The sequence below is a fragment of the Ogataea angusta genome (genome assembly GCF_019207475.1).
Source record: "Ogataea angusta isolate 61-244 chromosome Unknown 61-244_NODE_1_length_1302399_cov_90.877568, whole genome shotgun sequence".
Classification (NCBI taxonomy): Eukaryota; Fungi; Ascomycota; class Pichiomycetes; order Pichiales; family Pichiaceae; genus Ogataea; species Ogataea angusta.
In genome coordinates this window covers 1-19,188 of record NW_025065215.1, presented here as the reverse complement: position 1 = coordinate 19,188, position 19,188 = coordinate 1, and the positions used below count along the sequence as shown (strand labels likewise).

The following is a 19,188-nucleotide window of genomic DNA, read 5'->3' as shown; positions in this document are numbered from 1 at the left end:
GGAGTGATGGAAAACAGCAGAGGCTGCTGGGGTGGAAGGGGCCAGCGAGAAAGCGTAGAAGCGCTGTGAAAGCGTCGAAGACATTTTGACGTGCGTTGCGCGGATTTAAACATCAAGACGGCCAGGAAAGTTTTGCGAGGCGGGAATATACGTGGTACAAGGTATCTGCGAGATTTCATCAGGCATGCTTTTGAGGCATAACTGCACCGAAACGTCAACAATTCCACTGGTAGCATGGAAAGGTGTTCTGTGTTTGACGACTCGCTGGCCCTTTCGCAGAGACCTGGTTTGATTGTTTTACAAAATGATGATATCCAGAAGGGTTGGAGAGAAGATAGAGTATAACAGTACTATCTGACGAGTTCATTGCCTTTCGAAGTCGAGTAGGAGCCATTCTGAGTCTGAATCAGACTCGACGTAGACACTACGGCTGAAGCACCTTGGCAGCCAGCACCGCAGCGCAACTGTGAAATTATCCTGAAACGGCTGTGTCAGGCAAACCAGAGGCAGCTCTTGAAAACACCGGCTAGTGGTCCATCTTTGTTTGTGGCTGTTGAGACTACAACGGTGTAGCCAGAACTGTCTGAGTGGTGGTTTTCCAATCGCGCCCTGACCAAAATCGGTGTGGCGGACACTGCATGAACAGATAGGCCACAACGAGTGCTGCACCGATTCGGGAGCGGTGACTACGCCCAAAAATGCTTAGTTGTGGCTCCTATACAGGCCCTACCAGCTATAGTGGTGTTGCTGTGCCCAGTGAAACGAGTAGCCAAGACGGCAAGAACGCCAAGCCTGGCGGCGGACTAAATCGACGAAAAAAGACAGCTTTTCCTGCGAAATTTGGAGGCCAGTTTTTGCGCGGAACAAATAGTCTCTTCTCCAAGCAATCTCTTATCTTGGCTGTTAGATGTGCGTGCAGTGCCGCACAGAAAAAATTATTTCTGACGTCAAAAGATAAGCAACGGGGCCAAAGCCAGCTATTTGATTAGCTGGCCACCTGATTCGACGCATCAAACGCACGAGCTGCTTATTCGGGGTACCCAAAACAGACGGCGTCAGCTGTGGTTGCAGCATGGGTTGCATGATATCTTGACATGTTTGCATGGCAGCCAGAGAGTGCCGGCAATATAGAGCCAAAGGATCCGCGGTAGCGACACATTAAAAAGCAGCCAGAAGCCTCCCATCTCGCCCTTCAAATTATGCAACCAGAAAGCTCCAAAGAAGTCGACGCCATCGACAAAAAGACCACTGCTGTTCTAGAAACGATCAGCATCCACGATGCCGAAGAGGCAGCAGGCATCGAGATCTTCGCAGAGGACGACGCCCATCTGCATAGAGCTCTGAAAGAAAGACACATCGGCATGATAACGCTGGTCGGTGTGTTTGGTACCGGTTTGTTCCTCAGCAGCGGAGGAACGCTTGCCAAGACTGGGCCTGTCGGTATGTGTCTGTCGTACCTGATTGTGGGTCTGATTGTGGGCATGAACCAGATGGCGCTTGCCGAGGTGGCTGCGCTGGCTCCGTTGACCGGGTCCACCATCCGCCACGCAGAGATCTTCATCGACGACGCCGTTGGCTTTGCGTTGGGCTGGCTCAAAGTCTGGAACGCCATTCTTCCCGGCCCGCTCGTTTCCACCGCTCTTATTATGCAGTACTGGAGCGGCCTGTCTCCGGGCGTCTGGATCACCGTCTACATGGTTCCCATCTGTTTCACCAACATTTTCTCCATCCGGATCTACGGTGAGGTCGAGTTTGTGTTTGCGCTGCTGAAAATCGCTCTGATTCTCATTCTTGTCTTGGCGGGACTCGTGGTCGACCTTGGCGGAGTCAAGGGCCAGGAAAGACTGGGATTCCACTACTGGAAGGATCCTGGTCCGTTCGCGTCGTACATCAAGAGCGGCAGCGTGGGACAGTTCATTGGTTTCTGGGCTGCCCTGTCTTCTGTGGTGTATGCCTACGGAGGAGTCCAAGGCATTGCTCTGCTGGCTGGAGAGACCAGAAACCCTCGTACCAACATTCCGAAGGCCGCAAAGAGAATCCTGTACAGAGTTGTTGGGCTGTACATGATCGCAGTGTTCATTCTGAGCATCATTGTTCCGTACGACGACCCAAAAATTGCAACCAGCGACGGCACAGCCGCACACTCGCCATATGTGATTGCTTTTGAAAAAGCCGGTATCAAAGTGCTCCCAGACATCGTCAACGCTTTGACACTGTCGTCTGCGTGGTCTGAGTCGAACCTCGGCATCACCCAGACCTCGCGGATCCTGTTTTCTCTCGCTGCCAAGGGCCAGGCGCCTAGAATTCTGCTCAAGAGCAGCAAGAAGCTCAAGGTGCCTTACGTGGGGGTGGCTATTGGACTGGTCTTCATGACCTTGGCGTACATGACGCTGGACTCCACGGCAGCCAACGTGTTCAGCTGGTTCCAGAACATCACGTCGTCGGTCCTGCTTCTGGAGTGGGTCATCATCTCGATCAACAACATCAGAATGAACAAGGCTCTCGCGGTCCAGGGCTACAGCCGCAGCGACCTTCCTTACACCAACAAGATCGCCAAGGCCAGTGCGTGGATCTCGCTCTTTGGCTCGGTCCTTCTGCTCGTCACCGGCGGCTTCACGACCTTCATCCACGGCCACTGGGACACCTCCACGCTGTTCTCGTCCTACTGCTCTCCGATTCTGTTTGTGGTCTTCTATCTCGGATACAAGTTCATCAAGAAGACCAAACAGGTGCCCTTAGAGGAGATTTGTCTTCCAGCCCTGATGGAGGACTACCACAGCAAGCCAGAGCCTCCTTCTGAGCCGCTCAGAGGCTGGAAACTTCTCACATTCCTGTGGGCCTAGTGCCAGAAAATTGGAGCGAGTGTATCTATTTATAACTATAATTGCGTACGCGAATTCCGCTACTTGGACCCTTGTGATCCCGACGGCTCTAGCTCGAATATTCGTCTATCACGCTGGAAGGCTTTACGTAAGTTCCGATCGGCGTGTACTCGAAATCGTAGCCAAAGCTGGACGGGCCTCCTGTTTTGAGCGCCTCGGCCGTGTCTGTCCATCTCGTGCTTGGAGAAATCACAAGGACAAATACGTGCAGCCCGTACCGATAGTCCTGTGTGCCCAGTGCCTCGCCTGTCTCTGCGTCGTTGACGGATATTAGGTCCGGCACTGAAGCTGTGATTTTCTTGCTGCCATTTTCATCCAGCTCGCAGTAGATATTTTCGTTCTTGAACGGAATCGTCATCACCGCATCGCTGTGTTCGTCCTTGACATCGATTTCTCCATAAACGTGGCCCTTGAACAGCCGTCTATCAACACGAACAATTTTTCCAGTGAATATCTTCTTCGCAGTATCGGCTCCACCACAGGCCTCAATAATGTACTCGGCGCAATTTTGCACCTCGGAGTTCTGTCGAGCAGCGTGAACAGCTCTTCCTACCTTCCAAGCGAGCGACGTGGTATTGTGGATACTCCTCTGTGAAATATCCTCAGCCGTCATAAACGAAACCATACCACAATGCGCTCCGATCTCTGATAACGCTGCCCTAAACACTTTCTCCACAATCACGTCGCTGGCAGCCTCAGAAAGCAGCATGGTCGTTCCGTTGCCGTCTGCAAGCGCACAGGGTGGGAAACACGGCTGCTCGGAGTAGCAGACGGGAATCATCTGCCATAACAGGGGATACGCTCTGCCCATGAAATCTGAATCCACACATGGGATACCCAGATCTGCCGCTATTTTGAGCCCCGTTAGACCGTTTCCGCCTCCAATCTCCCATGGAAGCGACGCTTGGGGCGTAACGTTGCTGAACCGCTTCACCAAATTGTAGCCGTGCACCATCTCGTCGCCCGAAAGTTGTTCCAGACCGACTGTTGGAGATCCCGCGTAGCCGACTGCAACAACGGCACCGTCGTCCTTTTGGTATTTCGGGAAGTCCTGCGGCCTGATTACTTTCACAGGCTTGCCAGCGCGAACCATATGTCTCAGGGCCAGATAATGGTGGTACGGCGTTCCGCCTCCACCACATCCCAAAATATATGTACCGATCCTCAAAAATTCACAGTCAATTTCTGATAAGATCCACTCTTTTTCGCTGTTAACGAGCGGTCTGTACGAGCCGACGTCAAACTTCAGATTGTGCTCAATATAGTTTGCAGAGGTCTCAGAGTGTTTTGCAACACTGCCTCCAGACTCCTCGGGCTCGCCATCTCCTTCTTCAGGAACAGAATAGTGCATGGCTTGGTAGTCAACCTCACCAATAACTTTCACCATGAACTCGATCGTGTTTGGAACGTACGGAATCGGGTTCACGACTATATCGTCATAAACCAAAGAGTCTCTGATGGCCCCCTTGGCCACAGCCTTTTCCACGGCTTGGAGCTTCAGCTGCTGCAGAACAACGTCCTTGTCGTCTGACGGCTCCATCCGTTTGATAGCCTGAACATGGGCAGAGATTTTGCCCACCGCCGCTCCAATGGCGTTGACCACTCCAAAGAATGGAGGCCGAAACACTTTGCTTGCTCCGTCCAGCTCCTGTGGAGCAATCATCGACCCTCCCCCGACGAGCAGCACGGGAATTGGTTCCGGAGACGTTTTCATTCTATCAATGGCATTTTCCAGCATTTCCCTAACTTCCTGCTGAAACGCCTGCTTCACGTCATCGGAAAACTTGCCAACCACCTTCTGGCCGTCGCCAACCTGGAATATGCTTTTATCTTCAACAGTTTCGTCTTCCAGACCAATTGCAACCGTCACGTCTGTCGCAGTTGTGGTCTTCCCTCCAAACACCAGTCCCTCCGTAAGCAGGTTTGCACCTGTTGATTCCGGCCCAATAGTGATATCCTCGGCGATCTTGACTATAGAGCCGCCCCCGAGACCGATGGACTCCACGTGTGGCATCGAGAAGTTAGTTCTCACGCCGGCAATAAAGGAGTACGCAGAAGACTGGCGCGGAAAACCTGAAGGAAGCAGCAGACCAACGTCAGTTGTGGTTCCGCCAATGTCCGCCACAATGATCGACTGGCCTTTGGTCCATTCTTCCTCGGCGCACAAAATAGCTGCTCCTCTCATGGAATTGGTGGCTCCCGACGAGAATGTTTTGACCGGCGTTTTCATGGCTTCCACGGTGGAAACGACCGTTCCGTCGTTCTGGGTGAGAAGAAGCGGACACTCCAGTCCGATCTGGCGAATGGCGTTTTTGAACGACAGAATGATCTTCCTGGCAAAAGACATGATCGAGGCGTTGATGATGGAGGCGTCCTCGCGCTCAATAAAGCCGATCGTCGAAATTGTACTGGAGAGAACAATGTTGGCTTTTGGGAGAACCGAGCGCACAACCTCTGCTGCCCGTTGTTCGTGCCCATGGTACATTGGGGCAAACTGTCCGTTGATCACGATAGAGTTGAGCCCCAAATCGCGAATTTTGAGCGCGTGTTCTCTGACCGAAGCTTCGTCCAACGGCTGGACCTCTGTTCCGTCAATTCTGTGGCCACCTTTCAAAATGGCCGTGTATCCTTCCATAACGGACCGGAGCCCGCCAGGAAAGTCGGAAAACGGGGGAGCATACTTGGAGTAGTTGGTGCTCAGCCGGAGAACGGCGACTTTTTCCAGCTTCGCGGCGTCCTGTTCAATGACCGCGTTGATGAAGTGAGTGGTTCCAATTGTGACCGAAGCAATCTCGTCTTTGGCCACATCTGGACAATCCGTCAGCAGACTCCTGATAGCCTTCTGGATTCCGTCCGAAACATCGGCCGTTGTGGCAGACTTGTTCCACGCGAGCACGCCACGGTTCTTAGTGTCCAGTGAAAGCGGGTTAATCAGCACCGAGTCGGTGTTTGTGCCACCAACGTCGACTCCTATAAGCAGTTTCTGGTTGACCATGAATAGCTGAGTTCAGTAACTATTCTAGTATTTTCAGTTATCCTCGAGCTTTCAGAGGCAAAGCCGCACATCCCGACGGAATGAGCGCTGACAAACCTCCAACTTTCCAGCCACTTGGCTTATCGTCGGCAATACCTAAAAAAAACATTTTCTCGCAAACGACTTTTCTTATCGCGGTCTTTGGATCTGCGCGATAAGCGAAAAAAGGCAACTTATCTCCCGTTTTGGTGGAGAGCGTTGGCTGGTGGAGCGAGGCGCATTCTATATACATACCGTATTTTGGCCGTCGAGCGATCGGTTTGGAACCGTAATGGTGAGCTTTGTCAGACTGAGAAAAGCCGTCGAGCTGAAGAGCTCCAAGCTGGGGAAAACCCCAGCCACACCGTGGATCAACGATGATATCGTTCCACTGCCTCCGCACCGCCGCACATGGGACATGTGGACGTTTATGGGCTTCTGGGCCATCAACAACCTCTGTATTTCAAACTACCAGGTTGGCTCGACGCTGATCTCGATCGGGAACTCCGTCTGGATGGCTATGGTGGCCAACGTGATTGGAAGAATAATTATCTGTCTGATGGCTATTTTGAATGGACAAGTCGGAGCAGAGTACCATATCGGCTACCCCGTGTTCAGTCGCTGTGTGTGGGGCATGAGAGGCTCTTATATCGCCATAGTGCAGAGAATCATGCTCGGAGTCGTCTGGCTGTCCACCCAGTCCTGGACCGGAGGTCTTTGCATCTCCTTAATTTTGTCTTCGCTTGCTCCAGGCTACCAAAACATGAAAAATACCATGCCTGCCAGCACGCATATGGAAACAAAAGAGTTTGTTGGCTTTGTCATCTACTGCGTCCTCATGTGCGGAATGATATACGTTCCCCCTGAAAAGTCGTCCCGACTGCTTACCACGCTGAACGTGATGACCGGCGCGACGCTGTTTGGCATGATGGTGTACTGTTTGAAGGCTGCTCATGGGGCTGGCCCCCTCCTGTCTGAGCCGGCCCAGGCAAATACTGCGTGGGACAAAGGCTGGGCCATCATGGCTGGAATTAAAACCACCATCGGCACAATCGCCGTGGGACTGACAAACCAGCCGGATTATAATCGGTTTGCAAAAAGCCCAAAGGACCCGCTTATTGGCCAGATCGTGTCGATTCTATTCTATGGCTCTGTGGTCCCGCTCATTGGGTGTCTCACCACTTCTGCCTCTGCTAAACTGTATCCGGACACCGACGGCGGCATCTGGAACCCTCCTCTCTTGGCCGCAAGATGGCTTGACGACGACTATAATGCCAAGAGCAGAGCAGGCGCATTTTTCTGCGGTGTTGGTCTGCTAGCCGGACAACTGGCCATCAACACGGTCGACAACGCATTTTCTGCCGGAATGGACTTCTCGGGCCTATTTCCCAAATTTTTGACTTTGAGGAGAGGCGCCTACGTCGGACTCTGCATTTCCATTCTGATCCAGCCATGGCAGCTTCTCTCAACAGCAAGTGTCTTCATCAACGTCATGTCTGCGTACGCGGTGCTTTTGGGAGCAATGACAGGCATCATGGTCTGCGACTACTGGGCCGTCAGAAAAAGAAAGCTCAAGCTGATGGACATGTTTGAGCCAAGCAGCAGGTCAATCTACTGGTTCAACGGAGGCTTTAATTGGCGGTCATTTGCGGCTTGGGTAATTGGATTTGCGCCGCTGATGCCCGGCTTTGTCAACGCTTGCAACTCAAATATCGAGATTCCTTCCGGAGCAAAACACCTGTACCAGCTGGCATTCATTTATGGCTTTATTGTTTCGTTCCTGCTCCACTACTGCTTCAACCGTCTATCGCCGCCTTCCGGACTTGGCGAGCTCGATACCGTCAATCCGTTCGGAACGTTCACGGAGCAGGAAGCCCGAAACCTCGGCATATGCTGGGACGAGTCCGAGGAGAGCGACGCTGTAGAGCACGAGAACCTCGAGAAACCCCCCAGCAAGGCCGATGTCAAAGTCAAAGAGGTTTCGCTATAGGTCCGGCCCATGTCTTTTTTTTTTTTTTTCTGAAAAACATCAGTTTCGGCCGCTTAAATCCGACAGATGATATGCAATGTTTTATCTCCGATGATGTGCAAAATCCGAGAAATTATTCTCTTAACCCCGGAAACCCACTCAAGACTATTTAACCAGCCGGTTTCGTAGATAATAGCACACTCATCATGACCGCTCCAGTGAAGCTAGCTGGATCTCCAGCCGAAAAAGAAGCCGTGGCCGACGCCATCTACCGTTTCGGCCTGTCCCTCGACACACGTGACGCAGAGCTTTTTGATTCTTGCTTCACCGATGATGGTGGTATTGAACTTCTTGGAGAAAGAGCAACCGGGAAGCAACAGCTTCGTGATCTCTGCTACGGTAGGGTTGCAGATCTTGACACCACCCATCTTATTTCAAACTTCCGTATCAACATTGAGGGCTCGAAAGCCACCCTCACCGCTATTGCGTATGCTCAGCATTTTGGAAAGGGGAAAGGTATGGTTGAGGGGAGTAAGTTCTTGCTTACCGGTAGTGTTTACAGAGCTGAACTAGCCAAAGACACCGCGGATGATATTTGGAGAATCAAGGACCTCGTGATCGATCTCCATTGGTCAGACGGCGATTTTGCCGTGATGCAGGATAAATAATCAAGCTGTGTAAATATCAATGGAATGGAGGCAGCTGAATCCCGACGGTCCGGTATGCCTGGCCAGAAAACAGTTGTAGCGGACACATCATTGTAGAACTACGGATCTTGCCAATCAACTCCGACGAAAAAAAAGTCACCAGCACTCCACCCCTTAACTTCAGAGCATACAAAGGTACCTTTTTCTCGGCCTTGGCAAACGGTTCTAAATTTTTAAGCTTATTTTTTTTTTTCAATCCTATAGAAATGATTATAGATCCAGACACAAGGCCACGGTATGACTCTCCCGCCGAGGAGGATCAGCCAGTTCATGTTACAACATCTTTCAAGCTAGAATTAAAAGATCTCGTTAGAAACTCACTCCCCACTCTAGTGACGTTCCTGTTGCAAAGCTCCCTTTTATTGGTAATCCCCATCTATTTCGCAGGAAAGCAGGGGAAGGATGTGTTGTCCGCATCATCCATGGCAATCAACTTGTTCTACATTAGTGGGCCAGCGCTCGTTTTTGGATTTTGTACCGCAGAGGATACACTGTGCTCTACTGCGTTTGGAGCAAAAAGCTATACCAAAGTCGGTCTCTATTACCAGAGAAGCATCCTGATTTTGCATATAATGTTTATCCCCATCGCGTTGCTGTGGATGACCTCTGGCCCTCTGCTCCGCGTATTTTCGCCAGAGCTTGCAGATATGTGCATTCCTATCTTGCGGCTCATGGTGCTTGCAATTCCCGCTCTCATTGTGTTTGAGTGCTCCAAGCGGTACTTGCTATCCCAGAACAAGTTCAGGGCGCCAACATTAGTGCTGGCTGGAGCAATCCCTTTTAGTCTGATCTTCAATATGGCTTTTGAGAGATTCTACTTGGGACCAGCATTATCCTTGGTGCTGACTTACTGGGCTGTTTCTGTGCTGGTGGTCACATACATATACTTTGACGACCGCCAATGCTGGAACAGCGATTTGCGTCTATCGGTTTTGCTGCAGGATTGGGGTCAGTTCTCTATTGGCCTTTCAGGAATCATCATGGTTTGTGCTGAAAGTTTTTCCTTCAGAGTCATCACGCTACTCTCTGCAAAATTTGGCAGTGTCGAACTGGCCTCGCAGACCGTGGTCACCACCGTCTCGATCTTTCTCTTCCAGTTCCCGTTTTCCGTTGGCATTTGCTCCTCCGTTAGGCTCGCTAATTACATTGGAGCTCGTTCTCACAACTGCATTACAGTGGTGAGAGCCGCCACAGTAGCAACAGCTGCCATCGGACTAATAAATTTCAGCATCATGTTCTTCTTCCGCGGATGGCTGCCGCATATTTTCACTGACGACGAGGAAGTCATTGAATTTACTTCCAAGCTGCTCCGTGGTGTGGCCTTGAACGAGTTCGGCGACGCCGTCAATGCGATTTTTTCATCTCTTTTGAGAGGCCAGGGACGCCAAAACATAGGCTCGGTATTGAACCTCACGGCCTATTACGTGATTGCCATTCCTCTGGAGTTATTGCTGGGCTTCTACTTTGGCTTGGAAGTTGCTGGTTTGTGGGCAGGTCTTCTGCTTGGAGAGCTTTTCTTGTCTGCAGTGGAGATTTATTTGGTTTGGTCTACAAATTGGGACAAGCTAATGGAAAAAAACAAGAGTATAGTTACTTAATGCTTAATACGACCTGGTGGTCCCAAGGAGTTCTTGTTGAAGCCTCGTCAGCTGCCTCAGAGTATTTCTCGATGGGGAATTTCTTCACTTTGACGTGCTCCAGCTTAAAAATCCCATTTTCAACCATTCTGATAAAGTCTTTGGCCTCCTGGCGCGAATACATGATTTTTCCTCTGACAGTAAGGTCCTTCGAGACCAAAACTGCATAGGGGATAGTCACGTTGCCAAAAAGGAAACCTGAAAGAACGATTCTGCCTCCAAACTTGATAGCACCAATGGCAGCATCCAAATAGATCGGGCCAGGTAATTTGCCAGGGGAAAAATCCATGAAAACATCAATGGGACCATGTTTTTGCAGAGTGGCAGCATCGACGTCTTTGTCGCCCGTCAGGACAACAGGATGAGCGTTGGTAAACTTGGATGCAACTGCCTCAAGAGCCGCCTTGTTTCTTCCCAAGGCAAGAACATTGGCGCCCATTGAAGCAGCCACCGCAACAGCAGCGCTACTGAACTTTCCTGTAGCAGGACCAATGGCGACAGTTTCTCCTGGCTTCAAATCAATTGCCCTCAGTCCACCGTATGCCACGAGGGGAAAGCTCAAACCGGCAATAATGTCTGTGTCGAAGCCAACAGCTTCTTCCTTGATAGGATAGCAACTCTCGATGTCCACCAATGTATACTCTGACATGTAGCCGTTTCTTTTGTACTCCTGTGAAGATAACGCTTTGGATTCAGGTGTCGGGCCATCTGCAATCGACTTCACAATATAGTGGCCAGGAGAGTCTCTTGACCAAACGGTGGGGTCTAGATAAACCAGCTGCCCTTTTTCAAAAGTGTCGCTTTCCACAACTCTTCCAACGGCTGAGGTTCCCGTGACAAAAGGCTCTGGAATGCAAAATAGTGGATTTTTAGGCCGTTCGGCTCTCGCCTTCATCTCTGTACCTATAACGCTGGCTTCCACTTTGACAAGCACTTGCCCAGGGGCCACTTCAGGCACTGAAAGCTCTTTGAGAGTAAGGCCTGCTCCGTATTTTTCAACAACCACTGCTTTTTGATGTTTTGGTAAGGACATTTGGAAGTCTAAAAGAGAGAATCTAAAAGGTTAAATAGAGCCCTGCTCCGAATACCGTTCTCACGTGTTATTAGTAATGTCACGCAGAAATCGAATTCCGTGTCTAGCAGCGGTCTTCATCCGAGCTTTCCCACATGCCGAAGTGTCCGAAGCAGCAGCAATAGCCAGCATTGTGGCCGCCTTGAGGCCCAGATGTGAACTCAGTTGCGGAGATGCTCCGTAATTTTCATTAGAACGACCACGAGACACCTGCATATTTTTACTGAATTTCCGCTGTAGTTTCAACAATTTCGCCACTCTTGTTCTGAACAATAACACTTTCAGGGTTATTGTGCGTGGTTCCGATAATCTTAAGAATCAAATATGTTACGCTTGGTACAGCAGCCCAGAAAACACTTGCGGCCACAGACAGATTGACCATGTCGTTGCTATTCGTGACTCCCACCAAAAAAGACAGCATCGACCCAAAGGACTCGATTGCTCTGATAAGACCGGAAATATAGACATTTTCCTCGGAGCTAAATTCTTGCACACTCACCACCCAGAACACCCAATTGAACACAAACTCGGTTGGAATTTTGAAGATCTGCATTGGCACATACGTGTCGTAGTAGTAGTTTCCTGTCGACCAGTCAAGAGCGTCTGTGCTATGAGTCAGGTTTCTTTGCACGATAAAACCCCAGATGTAAAACCCCGTTTCGAAGACGACGATAAAAACCCAAGATATCTTGGCTCGCGAACTAACAGATATTTTTTGGCAGTCAAGAAAAGCACCTCCAGCTACGTCCACAACGCCCCCAATCAGGGCAGTCAGAAGAACGTTCAACGCTCTTGCCCGGACTGAAAAATTGTGTGTCATAAAGTTGCTTTGCCATGTTTTGTACCATGTGTTGACTACGAGGATCGGGAGCAAAAGTATGATCTCTTTTTTTCTCAGCAGGCCAAAATATCGTTTGCCCATTTGTTCGAGCCCATCCTTGACCACGTTTGTCTCGACACGGGTATTGTCATTTCTAATCACCTTCTCTGGTGGCGACAGCAACAGCGCAAAGAACGGACCAGTACACTGGATTGAGAACAGAGCTATGTATGTGTTAAGACTTACTTGACCCTTTTTTTTCCCACTGTGGTTCATGGCAAACACGACTGAACCGGATATCACTCCTCCAAATTTGTTCAGCATCTGCCATATGCCAATGAAGAGACCCTTTCTCGATTTCTCCGGATAACTCATCACAATGGCTCCTTCAGACATCCAGAAAGCGGCCCCAGAGATTCCTAGAAGCACAGACGCGACCAAAATAAATGCCTGGTCTCCCGTCTTGGTGTTATAGTACAGCGACGCAGAGTAGATCGTGTGTCCTATGCATCCAATAAATAATGTCGGCCTTAGACCAAACCTATTGGCAAAAAGTGCGGATATGGGCCCTAAAATCACCGCCATTGCGTTCAGAATGACCGTCGACACATTCCATGTCTTTGTGGTTGCCTGGCCCCCGGCTCCCAGATTTGCAATTGCAGCGTAGATGCCAGGCTGTGTGAATGACAAAAAGCCAACCAGAAATGCCTGAGTTAAGGTCGATCGAAATAGATGCTGTTTCGTTGGGGTCATGGTTAAAGCTGAGGATGGTAGTTTTCTGGCTGTATGTGGCATATATTCCTTTGAACTGTGGCTTTAGATTGAGCTTGATTTTGCAACGGGACTTCTGCAGGCCTATCTGTAGGATATGTGTAAAAGATCAGTTGGGTGGGATCTGATTGGTGGGGAATAAACTAAGTCATGAATGAGATATTACTTTGAAAGGTTTACATGCCAGATTGTGAGACTATCGGATTTGTATTGGTAGTTTAGATATTCGATCATTGGGAACGGGTACTTTGATTATTATCTTGCACCTTGTTCATCAAGCTACTGTGAGGGAGGGACACTTTTGAATTACCGTAAAGATTTTGGTGACTTTGTCTACATTAACAAGTTTACGTGAATAACTAAGAGCGATCTTGTTGATGCGATTGGTTTCAGGCATCGCACGAAAATTATAAATTGGTGTGGCATAGTTCTGATAATTCCGACATTCGCGATTTTTTGTGACCCCTTTTAATCCGGATTTTATCAATAGTCCCTGCATATCCAGCCCAGATCTGATCTTGGAAACCTGCAATCTTATATTGTGGATCTCACGAATTTGACGCATACTTGGCATGGGAAGAACCGGCATACTGATTTGCAGTCAAACAGCTTGGGGGCCGAATACGTTTGATACGAAACCGAGGCGGGACTGCTTTAATGAAAAAAATGGCCGGACTTCGAGTCTGGGGCTGATATCTTAATTATGATCGGAAACATCTCCACTATTTTGATTTCAGTATTCCAAATTTGATAAGATATGACAATGTCAATTTATGAAAATCCATCTCCGTTACCAATTGGCTTCTTACGACATGCATACTCTACCCAGAAGCTCAATCCACTTGAGCAGCCAAGATCATAGTATTTACCACAGTCAGCCCGAATATCAAACAATTGCCCTTTCATGTATGTACCACATCGTTTTCCTGCTAACAAAGGTCCAGACGGTTTATCGTCTCATCAACCAGCACCACCTGCGTGTCAGCTAATTAGCATAGTTAGAGTTCATGATTTCAGAAATAACTAAAATTCGGTAGCATGTTAGCGATTTCAGAGCTGTGAGGACTATACAATGATACACTAAAAGAATGGCAACAGTTCGTTATGAGGAAAATTAAACGGCCAATTTAATTCAGCCAGAGCGGGTGACCCCACATCTGCCGTCATGTCCCCAGCAGGTGACGCAGCTTCAGTAAGTGCGTGGGCGGGGTGCAATTCTGAAAGCAGGAGGACGTTTTTTTTTGAGTTGCCGTAACGGATGCCCAGGTTCTGTGAAGCATTCTGAAGGTCCTGGACAAAAATATTAATTGTCAATGGATCTGCCCATCTTGAGCCATTGATGATTTCAATGTTGGCATTTATGTGGTTTTTTAGCGTCTCTGAAAAATGTGCATGAGTCTGATACGGATTGGGAGAAACATTGTACATCATCAAGCGGGATGCCTCCAAAAGTGAAAACGCCATTGACACCGTGTTGTATGCATCCGCGATAAGACGTCTATTTTCCTGAGCGATTTTGGACACATGCAAAGCATGATTCATACATTCCTCATGTACAGCCTGTATTTTGCCGGGTGGTATTTCGTCTGAGTTAGGGATCGTGCGGTTGTACAGGAGATGGTAAAGTACCGGCCTGTGCACGTCACAACGGATCTGGAGTAGCAACAGGTGTAGGTTGATGAAGAAAATCTTTTCCTCATCATTCTTCATCCTGGAAACGTTCTCGATGCTATATTGTAAATGAACAGGCAATAGTTCAACCGTAAGCTCTATATCGTGGAGGACGGATTTAGTTGAGGAGTCCTCTCCCCACCATTTTTTGTGTTGTTTTTCCACCAATTTGACACAATTTAAAGTGTTGTATCTCAATTGTGACAAATGAACAGCGAGAGAAAACAAATTGAATGGATGGTGATAGGGTGGCAGGTGGGTATGGAACGGGGACTCGCTAACTAGCGTTCCCATAGCCTCTAGATTATAAGTAGGAGGCTGAATTGTTAACAGTCTCAAATCGCAAGACATGAATTCGGGCACTCCTGCTGAAAACATCCGATCAAGAACAAAAACATTCCATACCATACGCCGTCGTCTTTCTTTCTCAGAAATGTCTTTTATCCAGTCAAGCTCGCGGTTGAGAATAAGTCCGTAAGCCATTCTTGAGAGTATGGGAATCAGGAAAAAGTATTTCTGAGAACTAGTCGAGCATCCCCAGACGATATTAATCAGCAGGGCTTGAAAGTCTTCAAGCTTCATCTCCCCGGAAGCAAGAAGTGTTTCGGACAGGTGTCTCGAGTACCAATGGTTTTTGAATTCTACGAGTAGCTGCTCAGGAACAACCATATCGAGTGACATACCTACAACAGCTTTAACTAGAGACAATGACACTTTTCCCGTTGTTAATTTGATCAAAAATTGTGGATCAAGAAAGTTTCCAGCGACAAAGGGGAAGTCTCGCTCAATTGTTCTTTGGCAAAGTAGTTCAACGGCTGTCTTATTGCTTTCCGAATCGATGGTGTCGTAGAATTTTTCCAAGGCCTCGATCTCAGTCAAAGGCCGCAAAAGAGTGTAAGAGCACGATTTGCCCAATTTTTGGCATCTATCACATGAAGGGAATGTTCCTGAACACTTTCGCTTACCCTGTTTGCACTGTATGCAAACCTGCTTTGTGCGCTCAGTGTCTTTCGTGGGTGTGGGTGAAATATGTCGTGTTGAATATTCGCACTGAACTTGTGATTTTAGGCATCTTAAGCACTTGGGTTTTGTCTTATCGCATTTCAACTTTCGACTCCGACAGATGGTACACGCCACCGAGTGACTCATGCTGAACTAGGCAAGACACAAGAAGATCGGATAGTAGATTATTTTTATGATATTTAATTAATACAAATCTATATTTTTTAAAATTACAAACGCAAAGCCTGCTGTTAGAATACTCGCATCGTATAATGGCTTTGTTCCAATCATATTGCTACGATAAAGCTCTCCAATAATGTTTTGATCACAGCCAGAACGTTTTCGAGATTTAATGGTGTATTTTTCGACAGCGCAGTTGAGTCCAGCATTATTAATTCAAATCCTATTCATGCACCATTACCACTCTGTGAGAAGCAATGCGTATATCTTGCAACCCAGTAATGTGCTGGCTGAGTCGTAGAGAGATCTTTTGCCAGATAAGAAGCTACCAGAAATGTAATCAATTGGTCTGCAGATATGTCATCCAAGCCATACAATGTCGTTCAATTTTAGGGGCTTCGGTTGATCCGGAGGCGGAGGTTGGTGAGCCTCGGGAGTTTTTGGCCAACTTTTGAGCTCCACAAAAGATTTCGATCCTTTAAAGAGCTCATCTTCAGGTCTGACACTCTCTCCGTGATCAGACTTAGGCATCGATAAATCATTACAGTAAGAATCGCTAAATCGCTAAAATGCATACGGACATGGGACTGGATCAGTTACAAAACAATACATTACCTACCCTATTACATCTTTTTCAGTAAAGATATCTGAACCCTGGCATCTCGTAGTCAGTCAAATCGGAGAACTCCAGGTTCTCAATTTCCGGCAGAGGGTTCTCGCTTTCCAATTTCTCTCTGCGCTTGTTATCAAGATAGTTGACTCCAAGCAGAGCGAATAGGCAAAAGAGAGAGAAAATGTAGCAGACGACTATTGCGATTTTGGCTGAGTGATATCCCGGGGCCTCGGTGCTCAAAAACGTTTGTGGTCCAACTAGGTTTCCGACGCAGTAGCCGATCAAAAGAATTGCTTGCGAAGTGACCTTTTTGGAGTACCCAAGGGTATTTGATCCGAAGAGAGAAAGAAAGCAAATCATTCCGATAGGCGACAGCGAGTACAGATATAATCCTGCAAGCTGCGCGTGGGCATTCGAAGAGAATGCCAGCATGCATGATCCAATAATCACGACAACAGTGATAAACGAAGAGATACCAATTCGGTATGGGAATTTTCCAACCAGAAGTGCAAACGCAATTAGCCCGACGGTCTCAACAGCTCCACCGGGCATTCTCATGAGCAGACTCTTCTTGTCGCCGTATTCTAGTGAGTCTGACAACAAAATTGACATAAAGGATCCAAGTCCTCCATTAGGGATGTTCGAGGAAAATGCGTAGAAGAAGCCAAGCCAGGTTCTGGGATCAATTAAAGATTCCTTGAATTGGTACCATTTCCACTCCGGGTTTCCGTATCCTTGCTTGCTGTCTTTGACTCTCTGGAAAACCAAGATCTTTTCTCTCTCGTTCAAAAACCAAGCATCTGGGGGATTATCCGGAATATGAACCATCAGCAAGCCTCCAAGGACGATGGTCATAACACCAGTCACGATGAAGAGCACTTTCCATGCTTCCATGGAGTAGGAGTCAGCATGGATGTAGCAACCATAGGCAATAGCACATCCGAGTATTGTACCAAACCCGTTATTGGAGTAGTAAACCACTGTTCTCAGAAAAGACTCCTCCTGTCGATACCATTTGGCTGAGAGTAGCACAAAACCTGGAGTCACAGCAGACTCCAAACACCCCAGAAGAATTCGGCAGACAATAAATCCTGCATAACTCGAGCATGCAGCGTGACAGGTCAAAACTATTCCCCAGAGAATGATACAAACGGAGGTCGTCTTGACAAGCGGGAAACGTTGCAAACATCTAGACAAAGGAAACACTGCTGCGAGAAACGCCAAGTAGAACGCCGTGGTAGTCCACGAGTATTGTTGTCCCACCATGTGCAGGTCGGTTCTTAGGCCCATGATGGCCGCAAAAGATGTCGTACTCTTGTCCATGTATTGGACTCCATAGATGAGAGAAATAAGTGGCAGGATCATGAAGTCAATTTTCCGCTTCAAAGCGTTATATTCGTCGTTCGTGACCCCCTCAATCGTGTCCAGCTTTCTTGCATACTCTAAGGCTACGTCTGCATGATTCTCGTCCACCACGACCTCCTTTCCAAGAGGAGATTTGAAGCTCTTGATGGCGGTCGCCTGGACTTTGTGAATGGAGCTTTTATTGTCGGACATTGATGCTGATCATCAAGCAAGACACTAGTTAAATAGAGCGTGGGACCCGTATCTTTTCCTCATCGCTGCCTTTATCGGAAAAGAAGTCCCGGAAAACGCTCTCCGATAAGACTTATGATAGGCCTTATTGAAAAATATTTCTTCGGTTGAAACCCCGACAAAGCTGATAAAAAATATAATGCGAGTTGATAGGCAAAAAAATTTCTTCCCTTCGGAAACCCCGCGAATTTGTCGTACCCGAAACCAATAGCAGTTTAGAACTCATGTTTGGTTATCTGGATAAGATCTCATTACGAAGATAGATAAAAAATTTATCTAAGCAACACGTAATGACGGAAGTAGTTTAGCGATGTTCGTGGTATCAGGACGAGTTTGTTTTAATCCATTTGGCATTGGCACATAATAAAAAATGTACTTGTACTGTAATAAAATTGCCGAGGCTTGTTTACAATAATTCATAAGCTTATTTAGCACCCTTAATAAGTATAAATATGCTAAGCTTATAAAAAAACCACGTCAGCTAAGCAGTAGCAGTGGCAGTACTAACGTACGCCCAGAAAGAGGAGGAAGCCTCTGCATCTCCGACGGTGTAAACGTGGATGGAGGTGTCAGTGGCATACTGCTCTGCATATCCGGCATCAGTGTTTCCGATGGTGGAGGTCAAAACCTTGGTGAAAATAGCTCCATCCCTGTCGATAACCAGCGAATAGGTGGTAAGGTCTTCAGCGACAGCGAAGGAAGCAAGAGCAGTCAAAGCAGCAGTGATTGAAAGGAATCTCATTTTGGATTGTAACTGGTAGTTGAAACAGAGGGTTTTTTGGTCACTTATATATGGTTGACTGACATGCGAAAAGTCCGTAGCTACGGCTCTTTAGCTAGGGTCCTTAATTGCTATTTGGAGAATTATGGTTTTCAAGGCACCGTTTCCACCTATTGGCCCTTACAGTGAATAGTGCTTAGAAGCAATGCGGGACTCAAAAGCCCAAAACCCATACAGATCATTGGCCTTTCTGCTTCTGTACGCAGGACCCGTGCTGAAAATTTTTTGTGTATGCAGATCTTTATTATCAGGAAACACTTGCATTATTCAGATCACGTCAACTTCGGGGATGTGCAATATTCAGGGGTGATCGAGCCAATAGAATATTTCCCGCACACTAACGGCGTTTTCGCAGCAGGCGAAACTGGGTGGAAAAAGTCGACCGCAATGCCCATGCTCGTACACTGTGGCAGCTGAACGAGGCCTGTGTGAGCGCCAAAGTGTCCCTGTAGCGATTGAGACTGACTGGCTTTC

At 48.0% G+C, this 19,188-nt stretch overlaps 12 protein-coding genes across 12 annotated transcripts; 6 read left to right on the top strand and 6 right to left on the bottom strand.

Annotated features, from left to right (window-relative positions):
• Positions 1–234: 234 nt before the first annotated feature.
• On the top strand, positions 235–573 carry KL928_000012 (uncharacterized protein; the record flags this gene model as incomplete). The annotated part of the gene is made up of 2 exons (XM_043201538.1): positions 235–322; positions 422–573. 2 exons carry the CDS (start codon positions 235–237, stop codon positions 571–573), a joined length of 240 nt encoding a protein of 79 aa, XP_043061907.1.
• Positions 574–698: 125 nt separating this feature from the next.
• Positions 699–989, top strand: KL928_000011 (uncharacterized protein; the record flags this gene model as incomplete). Its single annotated transcript, XM_043201427.1, has 1 exon — positions 699–989. One exon carries the CDS (start codon positions 699–701, stop codon positions 987–989), a length of 291 nt encoding a protein of 96 aa, XP_043061906.1.
• A 210-nt stretch (positions 990–1,199) lies between these two features.
• KL928_000010 (uncharacterized protein) lies at positions 1,200–2,843 on the top strand (the record flags this gene model as incomplete). The annotated part of the gene is made up of 1 exon (XM_043201316.1): positions 1,200–2,843. The coding sequence occupies one exon, from the start codon at positions 1,200–1,202 to the stop codon at positions 2,841–2,843; it is 1,644 nt and encodes a 547-aa protein (XP_043061905.1).
• An 88-nt stretch (positions 2,844–2,931) lies between these two features.
• On the bottom strand, positions 2,932–5,877 carry KL928_000009 (uncharacterized protein; the record flags this gene model as incomplete). Its single annotated transcript, XM_043206645.1, has 1 exon — positions 2,932–5,877. One exon carries the CDS (start codon positions 5,875–5,877, stop codon positions 2,932–2,934), a length of 2,946 nt encoding a protein of 981 aa, XP_043061904.1.
• A 310-nt stretch (positions 5,878–6,187) lies between these two features.
• On the top strand, positions 6,188–7,885 carry KL928_000008 (uncharacterized protein; the record flags this gene model as incomplete). Its single annotated transcript, XM_043206534.1, has 1 exon — positions 6,188–7,885. One exon carries the CDS (start codon positions 6,188–6,190, stop codon positions 7,883–7,885), a length of 1,698 nt encoding a protein of 565 aa, XP_043061903.1.
• A 185-nt stretch (positions 7,886–8,070) lies between these two features.
• On the top strand, positions 8,071–8,532 carry KL928_000007 (uncharacterized protein; the record flags this gene model as incomplete). The annotated part of the gene is made up of 1 exon (XM_043206423.1): positions 8,071–8,532. One exon carries the CDS (start codon positions 8,071–8,073, stop codon positions 8,530–8,532), a length of 462 nt encoding a protein of 153 aa, XP_043061902.1.
• Positions 8,533–8,777: 245 nt separating this feature from the next.
• On the top strand, positions 8,778–10,169 carry KL928_000006 (uncharacterized protein; the record flags this gene model as incomplete). Its single annotated transcript, XM_043206312.1, has 1 exon — positions 8,778–10,169. One exon carries the CDS (start codon positions 8,778–8,780, stop codon positions 10,167–10,169), a length of 1,392 nt encoding a protein of 463 aa, XP_043061901.1.
• A 119-nt stretch (positions 10,170–10,288) lies between these two features.
• On the bottom strand, positions 10,289–11,241 carry KL928_000005 (uncharacterized protein; the record flags this gene model as incomplete). The annotated part of the gene is made up of 2 exons (XM_043205759.1): positions 10,289–10,314; positions 10,407–11,241. 2 exons carry the CDS (start codon positions 11,239–11,241, stop codon positions 10,289–10,291), a joined length of 861 nt encoding a protein of 286 aa, XP_043061900.1.
• A 259-nt stretch (positions 11,242–11,500) lies between these two features.
• On the bottom strand, positions 11,501–12,895 carry KL928_000004 (uncharacterized protein; the record flags this gene model as incomplete). The annotated part of the gene is made up of 1 exon (XM_043204648.1): positions 11,501–12,895. The coding sequence occupies one exon, from the start codon at positions 12,893–12,895 to the stop codon at positions 11,501–11,503; it is 1,395 nt and encodes a 464-aa protein (XP_043061899.1).
• A 1,056-nt stretch (positions 12,896–13,951) lies between these two features.
• KL928_000003 (uncharacterized protein) lies at positions 13,952–16,255 on the bottom strand (the record flags this gene model as incomplete). The annotated part of the gene is made up of 2 exons (XM_043203537.1): positions 13,952–15,508; positions 16,100–16,255. The coding sequence occupies 2 exons, from the start codon at positions 16,253–16,255 to the stop codon at positions 13,952–13,954; spliced, it is 1,713 nt and encodes a 570-aa protein (XP_043061898.1).
• Positions 16,256–16,358: 103 nt separating this feature from the next.
• Positions 16,359–17,894, bottom strand: KL928_000002 (uncharacterized protein; the record flags this gene model as incomplete). The annotated part of the gene is made up of 1 exon (XM_043202426.1): positions 16,359–17,894. One exon carries the CDS (start codon positions 17,892–17,894, stop codon positions 16,359–16,361), a length of 1,536 nt encoding a protein of 511 aa, XP_043061897.1.
• Positions 17,895–18,414: 520 nt separating this feature from the next.
• Positions 18,415–18,675, bottom strand: KL928_000001 (uncharacterized protein; the record flags this gene model as incomplete). Its single annotated transcript, XM_043201315.1, has 1 exon — positions 18,415–18,675. The coding sequence occupies one exon, from the start codon at positions 18,673–18,675 to the stop codon at positions 18,415–18,417; it is 261 nt and encodes an 86-aa protein (XP_043061896.1).
• Positions 18,676–19,188: the final 513 nt, after the last annotated feature.